General features: G+C 44.7%; 1 protein-coding gene across 4 annotated transcripts in view; it reads right to left on the reverse strand.

Annotated features, from left to right (window-relative positions):
- The window catches only part of EVI5 (ecotropic viral integration site 5), a 1,102,294-nt gene that overhangs the window by 438,912 nt on the left and 650,179 nt on the right, over positions 1-13,203 (reverse strand). For 2 of the 4 annotated variants that reach the window (XM_085602187.1, XM_085602189.1), the window contains 2 exons: positions 11,764-11,796; positions 11,004-11,150 (listed from right to left, as the gene is read on the reverse strand). The exons of the other annotated variants lie outside the window; for them this stretch is intronic. In XM_085602187.1, the coding sequence (XP_085458313.1) occupies positions 11,004-11,150; positions 11,764-11,796 (180 nt within the window). The remainder of the gene's footprint in view (positions 1-11,003; positions 11,151-11,763; positions 11,797-13,203) is intronic. 4 annotated transcript variants of the gene reach the window in all.

Below are 13,203 nucleotides of genomic sequence, written 5' to 3' on the forward strand. Positions count from 1 at the left end.
TGAGAGTCGAGAACAACGGAGGAAGAAGAACTACTCCCCACTCAATGGTGCATGAAAGGAACACCAAGGAATGCTAGCGGATTTCAAGAAGAAATATAACCAGAACCTACCAGGCCAGCCCACGCAAGGGAGGCTGGAAAGGCCACAGCCCAGAAGCGAAGGGCAGAGGCAGGAACTGAGCAACATTGTAGAAGAGCAGGCGGGAAGAAAGACACGCCAAGTGCACACCTAGTCACCAAAAAGTGTGACGGGCGGTTACGAGCACTCTGAAGCACGCTTGCAGCGGCCCAAACTAAAACATGCACAGAGAAGACAGCCACGGCGAAAGCTAAAATGAGCATGGAACCGCCCAACCAGGGAGCTTTAAGGTCGAGGTGAGAACTCACCCATGAAATACAAAGAAGCAGGGTGCAGCACCTGGGACAACCTGTAGCAGAGGAGCTGTTCCGCAGGCACAGGAGACATAGAGAAGGGTGACGCCCAATAGAAAAGACACATCTGAAGGGAGTGGCCGCAGAGGGACCGAAAGTGCCACAAGGAGCCGTGAATAGAAACGCGCATAATCTGTTGAGAAGAACCTCAGATCTCCAGACCACTTCCTCCGACTGTGAGGGGAAATCCACCTCATACAGAAAAGTGGGACTGTATAGTATAAGCCAAGAAGAAGCATTGTGAAGCGGGTGGACCATCTCAGGGTGTGGAACGCAAGGAACCCTGGGTGCCGAAGATGCCGAAAAAGACACCAAAGCGCACTTAGAGGTGCTAGAAAAGATACCGCCATGCAGAACGAAGGCAAGCTCGAGTACAATCACTGACTTGCTCCTTGAAACACGGAGACGTAGGACCAGACTTCGCAGCAGCGAAGAGAGGTGGAGAGAAAGGGGGGGGGGGCTTCGACCACACAACTATGGGTGCCACAGGAGGAACCCACCTTGTGCACCCGTGGCGCGAGGTAGCCACATGTTGAGGCGTGTGGAAATATATTTAAAGACAATGAGGCACATATGTAAGGCATGGCATAAAGGAGATAGCGCCAAAGGCGCAACACTGAACACCGTGCAACGGTAAGACAAGGGCGTCATTGGACACAGACAGCACAAAGGGGCCACCATACCCGCATGACGCATAGCAGAGCTATACAATAGCATACAGGTCCTCCACTTGGAGTATGTCACATCCCCAAGAACCATGGGGGAACACCTTGTAGGGCAAACTACAATCAGAGGACAAAACACAAACAATCTGTGGGACACCGCCACAGTAGGCTTACGGCCAGCCTAAAAACGCATAGTGCAAGTAGTAGACGCCAATGCAACTATTGGACGCCAAATAAATGGCCAACCAACCCAGATCATGGGAAATGGAAACCTTTAAGAAACAGGCCTATGAGGGAGGACGAAATCCCGCAAGGAGGTGCTGAACAAACGAATCGGCATTGGCATCAAACAAAAGGAACCCATCAAAGGGTGGGTCAACAAGGCGTTCCCAGATATTCTCCAGAAAGACGCCATCTCGCAACCAAGCATGGCGCCGTAGGGCCACCGAACCAGCCATAGCACGGCCTAAGGAATCCACAGTATCCAAGGCTGAGCGGATTGTAAATTCCGCCAAATCACGGCCATCACGGAGAAGAGGAAGGAGGTCAACACGAGCACCCTCTGAAGCGACCGATAGAAGAGACTCGGCAGAGTCCCAAAGGGCAGAAGTAGCCCGAGCCAAGACACACACTGCATTTAGTGATCGAAGAGCTGCGCTAGTGGAGGCGAAAATGTTACGGCCCCACGACTCCAGCCATCTGGACTTCCCGGAGGGAGGAAGCAAGAGCGGAGGCAAGGAAGGAAAAGCAGTTTGCAGGACAAACCCCTGAACGTCTGGGTGAACAAATAAGCAAACTGGATCATGTGGAGCAGGACGGTGTCGGTGCAAGATAGAACGAGCCACCGGATCACCGGAAGCTGGCCGAGCCCAGGTGCCCAAAAGGGCATCATAAAACGAAGCTTCGAAAGGTAGAAGCGGATCTACAGTCCCTAAACCGTGGTGGAGGACATTCAGCAGAGGGTCAACTGGCAGGGGGACCGAAGGAGGATGCATGCTCATAACAAGAGCGGCCAAGGACACAACCCTAAGGAACGTCGCACCGGTCTCGGTAGCCCTCCGAGGAGGGGACAGCAACTTATCTGTGGGTGAGGGCTGTAAACTAAGTCTCCCACCCCAAGGAGGTTGACCAATGAACTGAGGATGCAACCAAAGCCCAAAAGACGGAAGCCCCAATGACGAATGAGGGTCCTGATGGGGCTCCTGAGGAGGCAAGGAGTCTGCCGGGGCCACAAATTCCAAGGGTGGGAGAGGCAAGGACAGATCCGGCGTTGCCGGGCATTGAGGCGAGGCCGAACTTCCCCAGGAAACCTCTGGAGAGGAGTCAATAATCCTGCGTTGGGGCGGCACCTGGGCGGCTTCGGCTGGCGCCAACCCTGCCCGTTCCGCCCCCGACTCGCACCCATCCGGCGCCGACTCGGACCCGTCCGGCGCCGACTCGGACCCGTCCGGCGCCGACTCGGACCCGTCCGGCGCCGACTCGGACCCGTCCGGCGCCGACTCGGGCCCATCCGGCGCCGACTCTACCTCAACCACGACGAGTTCCGCTTCCGTAGAAGGGGACTGTGCCGGAGCAGGGGAGGCAAGCCTACGACGCCGGACCAGCGCCGACAGCCTCAACCCCAACAGTGTCCGACTCCAAAGGAAGGTATGGAGTCAGAGCCGGGGACGGAAGTCTCCGGGGATGGAAGTCTACGGCGCCGGACCGGCGACGACCCCACATCGACTACCACTGGCTCCGACCCTGAAGTAGAAGGCAGCTGCCTCTACCGAAGGCTGAGGTGGGCTTGGAGCAAAGCTGCAAGCACCAGCAACCACCTGCGACGCCACAGGGAGCCCCACTGGGCTATGCAGAGGATTCCGGGAACCAGTGCCCCAGACAACAGAAGGAAGTGAGGTCTTGGACCTCGGCAACTTGCGCCGTGACTTACCCGAGCGAGGTGAATGACTCACCTGGGAACCAGAGGGCAACCGACGCCGCAAATGGAACCCACTTCCAGAGGGGCGCCGCCGATGAGGAGGCCAGGGGTCGAGACGACTCCGAACGGGACAGACTAGCCGAAAGCAGCTTCATCTTGCGCTCCCGCCGGGACTTCGGCTTGAGGTGTTGGCAGGCGTCGCAGTCTGTCGAGTTGGGGTGTTCGCCTAGACACCACATACAGATAAGGTGTGGGTCCGTCGCGGACATTTGCTGCGAACAGGAGGTACAAGTTTTGAAAGCCCGAAGGCATCGCACACTGTTCCAGACGCGAAGCCAGAGGAACCGCTTACTCCGGATCCGCGTTGTACGCAGAAAAGAAGGAAACTGCCATCAGCGCGCCGGGAGGGACTTATATGACCTCGCTGACGTCACGTCCGTGGACGATGTCAGGGCGGGGTCGTGTGACGCCGTCCCCAGGCGCGCAGAGGTGCTGCTGCAAAAAGTTTTCCGGATCCAGTCTGAAGCCTGGGGATATTCTAAGTTAAGGAATCTGCGGCTAGATGTCTCTATCAGATAAATCCAACAATATGCTACTGCTGAATTTACCCTAAATCGTACGCAAGTTTTAACACTTTCTTGTAACCAAAATTCAGCCTTCCAGTGCTCTGTCTTGATTGGTCAGAGTTAAGGGGATTAGCCAGGCTGCTTTGATGAGGTGATAAGGAGCCCCTCGGATTAAAGAGACACTCTGGAAGGAGGAGGGTTCTGCTACAAAAGAATGCCAGGGGGAGGGGTCTTGAACAATATTCATTAGACAAAGGAGACAGGCAGGAGAAATAGGTTTAATTTACACCCCTATTCTTTGAACCCAGGCAGATGGCAGGCTTAAGGAAGGAATGTGCAGATGCCAGGGGAAGGGAGAACATGGAGATGAGCCATCCTGGAGGACGGTTTAGACAGCTCTTGCCTCACTGCTGAGAATTAGGCCATATTGAATATTGGAAGAATAGTGCTTTCTGGGAGACCAATGCGTCACACTTTGAAGGAAATAGTCTTGCTCTGGGGTGTCGTCCTGCACCTTATTGGACAGGAGTGCCCTCCTATGTGACCCCAGAGAACACTGAATAGGTATCTGAGAGGGGCAGTGCCTCCTTCTTTTATTAGTGTAAAAAGAACGTACGTGTTACATACAACCATGTTACTGTACAGATGTCAATCAATATTCCAACCATTCAAATATGTAGATACTGTAGTCCCAAAGAGTTAAGCAACCAAACAATTTTAAACTAAGTATTTGCTTTATTAACAGCTTGAGACAACATGCATCACAAAAGGCTACGTCGAGTTTAAGGGCGAAACATCACAGGACCCATCTCTTAGCTGAGATAAAACCGCACCTTCTAATTTGAGCCTCATTTTTTGAGAATTTCAACTACTCAGTTAGCCCTCACTTTGTCAAGCCATGAGATGAGCCTTTTTACTGATGCTTCAGGCAGCATTGTCTTCGGGCCATTAAGGTGCAGGATTGGTGTGCTCAATCGTCGCCCCAGGAGTGGTTTGAATTTGGGCTTGTCAGGAATGTTACCTTTTTATAGTTGCTTCCCATCTTTGCTGAACTTCATGGCTGGACTAATTGCTTCTCTGACCGGTCAGTTTTATTTTGGTTTAACAGCTGTCAGTGGTGAAGGCCACTAATTTACAGCATGACATGGGTAAGACGTGACTGCTTAAAGAAACTGAGACTGCTTAAAGACATTGTTATAACTTGTTTACAAAATAACATCTAGTTTAGAAACAAACATGTGCCTTGTGTCCTAAATAACACTGACAAGGACATCTCATTTTAAGATGTTACAGCGTTACAAGGGCAGCGTACAAAGTCACTCCCTTTCCAGAAGAACTTTGGAATCTTGGTGCTCAGCCTTCCCAGGTCTTTTCTTTTTTTTTTTAATCTTTATTTGCATGATTAATCAAAACCTGTGCAATTTCTTTTACATTGTAAAATAAAGTTATAATGAAGTGTGCAGGGTAAGTTAAGAAATACTTAAAACGTTATTTGGGGTTTTCTCTGTTTTCCAATGTTAAAATAAAGACGTTTCATGCAATAAAATCTGTAGTCTGTAAAATCAGCATTCGGTGACATTCAATATTAAAAATATGTTTCCCATTCCCAGTGTGTGTCAATGGTAAGCATATGAAGTCATTTTAGCAACCCCCGATGGTTGGGATGCGGCGGCCGGTAGGCAGCTGGGAGCAGATTGTAGTTCTAATGGGCTGCAATTGAGCAGCTGGTAACCTGAATATTTATTGAGTTCTTAAATGTCCTTGCTGGGTGGAAAACGCAGTCGAAGTGCAAAATAGGCAACGAATGTTTGGGGTGTTTGGTCCTTTTTTTTTTAATTGTTTTTTTTTAAGAATAGGATAGAAATCTCTTCCTTGGATCTGGGGAAATGTGCTGGTTTATACTTCGAAAGGTGTAGTGCGTTAGGCAGCAGGACCTGCGTCAAGTTGACAATATGGTCGGTTCAGGGAGCTGGTACTTCCCAGATCTTGTATCAGCCAGTCTAACTCCAGAGACAAGGAAAGCTTATGACAGTTGGGGGTTAACTTTATCATATCTGGAGGGTTCTACAAAGAGACTGCGGTTTTCTCTGGAAACTTGGGTAGGGTTTAAGGAGCACATGGAGCAGGAAGGAAGGCCTGCAAGGAGACATTTCTCTATTGTTTTTTTTCTCGAAGGTGGCAAGAGCCTCAGACTATTTCAAATCTTTCCACATTCACAAGGTCCTTAAGAGTTGGGAAAGAGTGGAGGTGGCAGCTCTTTGACACTGTCAAGCTGGTAAGTACAGACCTTCCCCTGGCCTGTACTTTAGGCAGCTCAATTTACAGCTGGCCTCCGATTGAGTATTCAGGATTCCAGAGTAGGATACATGCTCAAAAAAGGAAATCTTAGGCGAGCTTCTCTTAGGGAACATCACATTTGGGGGTGGGAGGAGACATGGTCATCACCCTCTCTTTTTCTAAAACCAATAAGATGGGAAAAGAGGAGCAAGTGATCTGGTGGCAAGCAAAAGGATTTGTTGGTTGCCCATTATCGGCTCTGAGGGTTTTCAAGCAGTTGCATCTATCAAGAAACCTCTTTGTTGGCACATGCTAGTGGGATACTTTGACCAGGTTTCAGTTCAGTAAAGTCTTTGTAATAGCTCTGGAAGCAGCAGGATTGGAGGACTGTAACTCAGTTCTCATTCTTTCAGAATTGGGACAGCCACTTCTGTAAGGATCAAATCATCATACTACCTCAATAGGAGGTTCTCCAAAAAGTAAAGGACCCTCTAACCATTGTTTACCGAAGACAAAATGAAAATCATTCTTCTGCAGAAACCACATCGATCAACCTTTATAAATTGCAAGGCACCTATACCACTCACAGAGGCGCTCAATAAAAAGAAAAGCATTTCAAATGGATATTCCCATGGGGAATAAACTTTCAATAAGATGGCAAAAAAAATCACATGCCATTTATTCGAAAGGGCCTCAGAGGACAGGGAGTGATACAGAAGGGAAGAGGTCTCTCTAGCTATGGAACAGACGAGGACTCTCCTCAGTTAGGAGGTGCTGATCTAAAATAAAAAAAAATTAAAAAAAGAATAATCAGTGGCACCTCGAAAATGTCCATTCCCGGAGAGGAGTTCAAAACAAAAGGCATACTCATGGCTGCCTTCAGCAGCGCAAATACAGAAACTACAACATGGTGAGGAAAAGATGGACCTCGTGCCAGGTGACCCAGAGGTAGGGAGGTCTGGGAGCAACCAATGGGGCTGCACACTGTCCCTGACCTGTCCCGGCTTCCCTAGAATTTGAAGTGGCATCAATATTGCAGCAACAGCAACAGTACAAATAAACTCCGATCTGAGCTGAGGAAGGATGGTGGACGGTTTTAGTTTAATATGTGTTCAACAAAAATATTTATTTAGACGGGAAAAAGTGCTCTGCAAACAGTGTGTGTTTTTTTCTAAAAATGGAATTATCAAAACGTTTGCTGTGTTAAGATCACCCTTTTCCCAGCTGTCAGGAAAAGGCAGAGTAGCAAACAAAATATTCTTTTACACCGCCATTTTTGCAATTTTTAAAGTGGTGGACAATATTTTCCAAGATTGCAGTTTCTACCACCTTTGAGTTTGTGGGAAAAGAGGTGTGAAACCTGTGACTCAACCAATAAAGCCATATTTTTCTGAAAAGTAGACACAATTCTGAATTCAGCACAGAGTTATTGATGTAGATCACTCATTGCTTTCCCAAAGAAACTAATGGTTCAAATAAAAAATGTATGAAAGTAAGAACAATTTGAATGAGGTGACATCGTTTTAATCAGTATTTTTGCCCTAATGATCAATCTACACTGAACCCTAAAATCCCTTTATACATATAAACTCCAGCTAAACATGAACCCTTAAAACCCCACACCATCCTAAACTCCACATATTCCGACCACTAAAAACCTTCACCACCCGAAAACTCTACCTATCACTGAACCTTAAGAACACTCTCCAGCCCTAAACTCCACTCATCCGTAAAACCTAAAAAAAACTCAACACCCCTACAAGTCACCCTTCCCTGAACCCTAAACACCACTCACCATCACCTATCCCTGAAACCCCCCCCCAAAAAAACTCACTACCCTAATCTTCAACCAAGTGTGTAATTTTGGATGTTTCCTTAAATATATATTTCCTTTAAAAATGTTCCTTTCATTTTTTATTTAGTTGCATTTACTTAAAATTGTCTTTCCTTAAAATTGGTTTCCTCCAATGAGGTTTCTCAGTTTCGTTTTTCCATTAATTCTCATACATCAGACGTGCTGTGAAAGATGTAGAGTGACAGATGGGGATTTTGTTTATACATTTGACGCAGCCTTGTCGGAAGATACAGGATTACTGGAGGGCTGTGGGTGGGGCGAAATCAGATGTTGCTGGGTGACACTCATGCTTGCTCCGATTCTGGTGCTGCTTGGTCATGTTAAGGACCTTCTCACTTCCACTAGGAAAGTATTTTTGCTCCTTCTGGTGCTTGCTAACAGCACGGTGACCATGAGAAGGAGGGAAGGCAGCACCGAAACTCCTTGATTGATTTTGAGATGTGGCATATTTTAAGGAACAAATGTTGGAGTACTTGGAACTTATGCACCCTAAATCTCAGCCCAAGGATATATGGTCGCCAGTACAACAGTAGCTTCTTCCGGAAACTCAACCAATGAAAGACTATGAAGGCGAGCCAGGTGCTCAGAATTACCAGAGCTTAACTGTCATGTGGGTATGATGATGTAACCATAGACTGTGGAAACAAGGAAGAGTACAATGTAATGTGATTCATGATAAAGTTTGAGAAGATAATGTTGATTGCTCAAGTAACCTCTTAGTTTTAGTCAATTCAAGAGTGAAATGTATCCCGTTGGTGGCACCTGTTGAGCAGGATGATGGTTAAAGTTGTAATGTCTTTCTTTTGCTGAAAAATAATAAAATAAAACTATCTTATTGAGGGCCTTAGTTAGAAGGGATAAGGGAACATACTGCTTCTGTGACTACTGCAGATAGTCCTTGTTACTGAAGTAACCCTCTGTGTTGTACGGTAGAACAAGCATCAGAGTAAGTATGATGGGTAAAGACCTCTAGCAAGCTTCAATACAAGACTGCATGTGCGGTATCTCTGAACAATATCAGTGAAAGACTGCGTGTGCCTGACTCACAAAAAATGTCAGGTAAGAAGAACTACTCTGTACCTCTGGGTCCGCAGCCTTGCAGTAAATACAGGGAATTCTCAAGAGCAGGAGCTACAACCATAGCAATGTGGATTTTATCCCCATGTTCATAAGCTGGAACATAATTAAAAAACGTCAACTTAGCTTCCTCATCAGTTTGTGAAAACCACTGAACATCAGAAAATCTCTGAATAATTCCACGAGCACCTCTTAAGGCTATATTCTGAAAAGGAGGAGAATGGCAGCTAAGAGAGCAGTCTGGGATTAGTCTATGAGTCAGAAGAACCGTACCCTTGCCCCTGACAAGCTGGTAGTAAGGGCCCACACATCATTTGTTCTGAAGCTCATATCACCTTTCCACATAGGGCAAACCATCACTCTTGTTCTGTACTTTTCTCCTCTGTATCAATCTAAAGAGGAGGGGTTGTATCAGTTGTACCAAAGGCGTGCCCTTACCTTCTATACTGATGGGACTAAGGAGCACCACTTTCAAGATCAAATGTTTGCTGGGTTCAGTAGTACAAAGACAGGAAAGGTGGTCCTTAAGAAGACCACATTAAATTGGATCATGCTCGGCATCAAACTGTTATGCCTGGACCAAAGAGCGTGCTCTTGAGCACTTTTGGGCTCATTCCACCAGGGCAAAGGCTGCCAGTATATCCCTAGCTTTGGGTTGTTCATGTTGGACATCTGGCACGCTGCCACATGGGCATCTGTCCTTCCTTTTACCAAGTACTACTGCACTGATTTTCAAGTTTGTAGGGAGGGTAATTTTGCCCACTTAGTCCTGTAGGACTTCCAAGTGTAAATCTACTCCGTAGACCCACCTCCTTCTAGGGGGCATTGTTTTGTTATTGATTCATAAGGTGAGGAATTTGCAGTGAGCAGTATCCATCAAAAGAGTAAGTAAACTAAGCTTTGGTAACGCTCTGGAGAATAATCTAGCCCTAGATTATTCTAAACCCCGACCCTCCCCGTTATGTGCAGTGGATTTACGGTAGAAGTAATACGTTTTTGCATACTTCTAGTATAAACTTAATTTGTCAGCCCAATCCATGTGTAAGGGTGTCGAAATAGATTGAGAGAGAAAGGTAATCAGCACACTGGAGAGACACCTATATAACGGTTCTGTGACATGTCTGGAGGAAGGAAGGTGTCACAACAGAGACCGAGTGAGTCACCTGATGGCAAGAATGAGCTAATCCGAGAGTTTTCAGATCCAGTCTAGTCTCAGGGAAGATTCATAAGGTGAGGAATCTGTCGTTAAAAGTATCAATAATTTTTAGGCAATGTGCTTGTTCAGTAGCATAGCCTATGACTTCAAAGATTTGACCTGGAGTCATCAACTTTAATTGAATTTTCGCAAATATTCAAATTCACAATAAAAATATAATCTTTGGAAAAGGGCTTATTGTTTTAAAAGCTCACAAAGCATAAGCTTTTATGTGATAAAAACACATATGTACATAAAGGCTGGGCAAAGCAAAGGTCTCACTAGATCACCTGACTGAATGTAGATGAGCATGAATAGTATCAATCAATATGTAGCCGTGTGGACGGTGATAAATAGATGTGAACAGAAATATCCTGAGACCAAGCTTGCATCTCAACAAGCCAATGAGAGGGGCTGAAATGAAGAAAGGCACAGGCCCTAGTAAAAGGAAGATCGTAGCTTATCCAGAAGAAGTCACAAATTAATAAACAGGCACCAAAAATAAAGATTCTCAAAACTACAACTTTATATAAATCCTACTACAGAAATGTCAAACGGTTTTAAATTCCTACACCCTTTCACCTATAATGAGACCGGGTGTATTTACTACAATAAAAAAAATCCAGATTTAAAACAAACTATACAAATGATATTCTGTCCCATTTGGGAGCAGGTGCATGACCGTGGAATTAGGTGCATGGTGAAATTTGGGCATTTTGGCATGCAGACTTAATACCTCTACCTCTTAGACATATTTGATATCACTGGCTTGCGATCCGGCTAACGTGCAGCCAATTTTATGTTTCTGTATTTGATTTACATTTTCTATAAAAGCTAATCAATCACAAAAATCCATTTATACCATATTGTCAAATAGTGTACACACGTTTTTCATCTGTTTTCATAACTGCAAGTAGTATGAAATACCCAATAATCAAAATTAAACAGAGCAGATGCCACAAAGCGCATGAATTTACAAGAGATTAGAAAGTAAGAAAAAATCTGCCCGAGCACCTTACCCTTTGTTGATGCTGCTGGAACTCCTTGATGGTTTGCTGAGCTTGTTCCAACTTAGTACTGGCCTCATCATTCTGTTGTTTGATGGTGGCCAACTCCCGCTTTATGAGGTAGTTTTCCTCAGCCTCCTGGGCTCTCGTCACTTGTCCCTTTGGACATAATTTTTTGTGTGAAGCAATTTAGACAGATGCAGGACTACTGTCTTTCAAATAAGTTTAATTGACTTTGCTTAATGTGAAAGCATTGAGAATAAGGCCACAAATGCCAAAAATAATGCTGTAACAGTGTACAGCATTTTAGTAGCTTAAGGACTTAACTAATGTAATTCACAATAGTTGCATTTAAAATGTAAACTTAAGCAGGCACAACTGTATTTTCGGTTTTGCAGTCAAAGATTTAGTTCATGCAAAAAGAGTTGTACATGCACCGTTCTGTTAGGCTATTACAATTTTGATATAAGGGGTATGTTAATGTGATTTCACAATAGAATTCATTGTTGAATTCATTGTATAGGTTTTCAGTAAGGTTAGCAATTAGACAACGTGCAGGTCGTTTTAAATTACCCTTTAAAATGTCAAGCGGGGTAGTATTGAAAAATTAAAAAGTGAAATGTCAATGTCTCACTTAACCACAATTCAGGGTTACATGTTTAAACAAATGCATGTAAACATGCATGTATCAAAAACAGAATGTCTGTTTTTGTGGGTAGGAGATCCTTTTTTATGTTACTTTTTACGTGATAAACATATTTTGAAACTATACCTGTATCAATCTATCTGCCAAGGAAGCACTTTCCTACAAAAAGGAAACAGTTCAAACAGGAGTATGAGAAAGAAATGTGAAAAACACACAGGTGATAAAAGTTTCAGAATTGAGAACTGAGAAAAAATGCACTCCCTCATTCTACCGCCTATTTTGAAAGAAGACACTGCAGCGTGGTAAGAATTTTAGGTACACATCCATTCTCAAATATAAACAAACCTACAAAGTCCCTTAAATTGTAAATGAAATTGCAGACATAGTAAGGTTTACAGACTGCAGCTGTGTAGTGTATGTACAGTGTAATATTGCAAGGTACAAATTTTCAGGTTTTCCCTTTTTTTAATCCCTCTTTACTTAGCAATAGCTGCAATACATCTTCTAGCACATTCATTTTTCGGTCCCTTCTACAAAACATGACTTCTTGTAATCGGGTATGCAATGTTTTTTGTTTAAAAAAATAAATATATCTATATATCTATATATATATATATATATATATAATTGCCTTAAAATCTATAAGCAATTGGCAAGGCATACAGGTTCCCTTCTTAGGTATCAAATCATCCCCAGTTCCTTGAGTAAGACACACTTACCGAACCAAGACACAATGCACAACCCGTCTGAATTAGACTCTGGTTTATGATGAAAATCTAATACAGATTGCAAATTCAGCCATAAACTGACAAAAATTGCCATACCAGTGGCAGGCTGTGTGCTACACAAATGGAAAGAATATTAAATGCATTAAGTACCCCAGGGCTACTCTCCTCCCCCCTATGTAATCTTTACATGGTATCCCTTGAATCCATTCTTGCAGACATTAATATGTTTTGCAGACATACTATTAAGACCCATTAATATACACAATAACCACCTCTAATTAATAATCATGTCTTGAACTCCTCCAAGCTTAAATTTCAATTAGCATCCTGAGGCTAAAGCTACTACCGGCTGCATTCCTCCAGTTTGCCACCACATCCCTAAACAAACCCAGATGCAAACCTGGCTCTCCAACACACTGATCGGGCATTACCTCCCAGCTAACAGACCACTGAAAATATCTGGGATTCACTCTCGACACAGATCTGAGATTAAAGCAATGGAAGCTTGGTTCCCATTCCCCCTTCTGAACACAGTGAAACTTTTTTGTCCCAGATAATAACTTCAGATCAACTGTACAAGCCTTAGTCCACTCCCATCTGGGCTGAGGCAACGTCCCATTCAGCAGTCTCCCCGATACCACCTATGTACCCCTGAAAGGTATCCTACACGCAGATGCATGGCTCACTAAGGACTCAAAGAAATGTTTTTACATCTACATTTAAGGACCTACACAAGACACGCCTTCCAGCTTGAATCTGCATCAAAAAGACAGAAATAGAGCGGCAACAAACAAACGTGTATACAAAAGCTTAGTCCAAAGCTTGACTCGTAGATGCC

The sequence above is a fragment of the Triturus cristatus genome, chromosome 4_2 (genome assembly GCF_964204655.1).
Source record: "Triturus cristatus chromosome 4_2, aTriCri1.1, whole genome shotgun sequence".
NCBI lineage: Eukaryota > Metazoa > Chordata > Amphibia > Caudata > Salamandridae > Triturus > Triturus cristatus.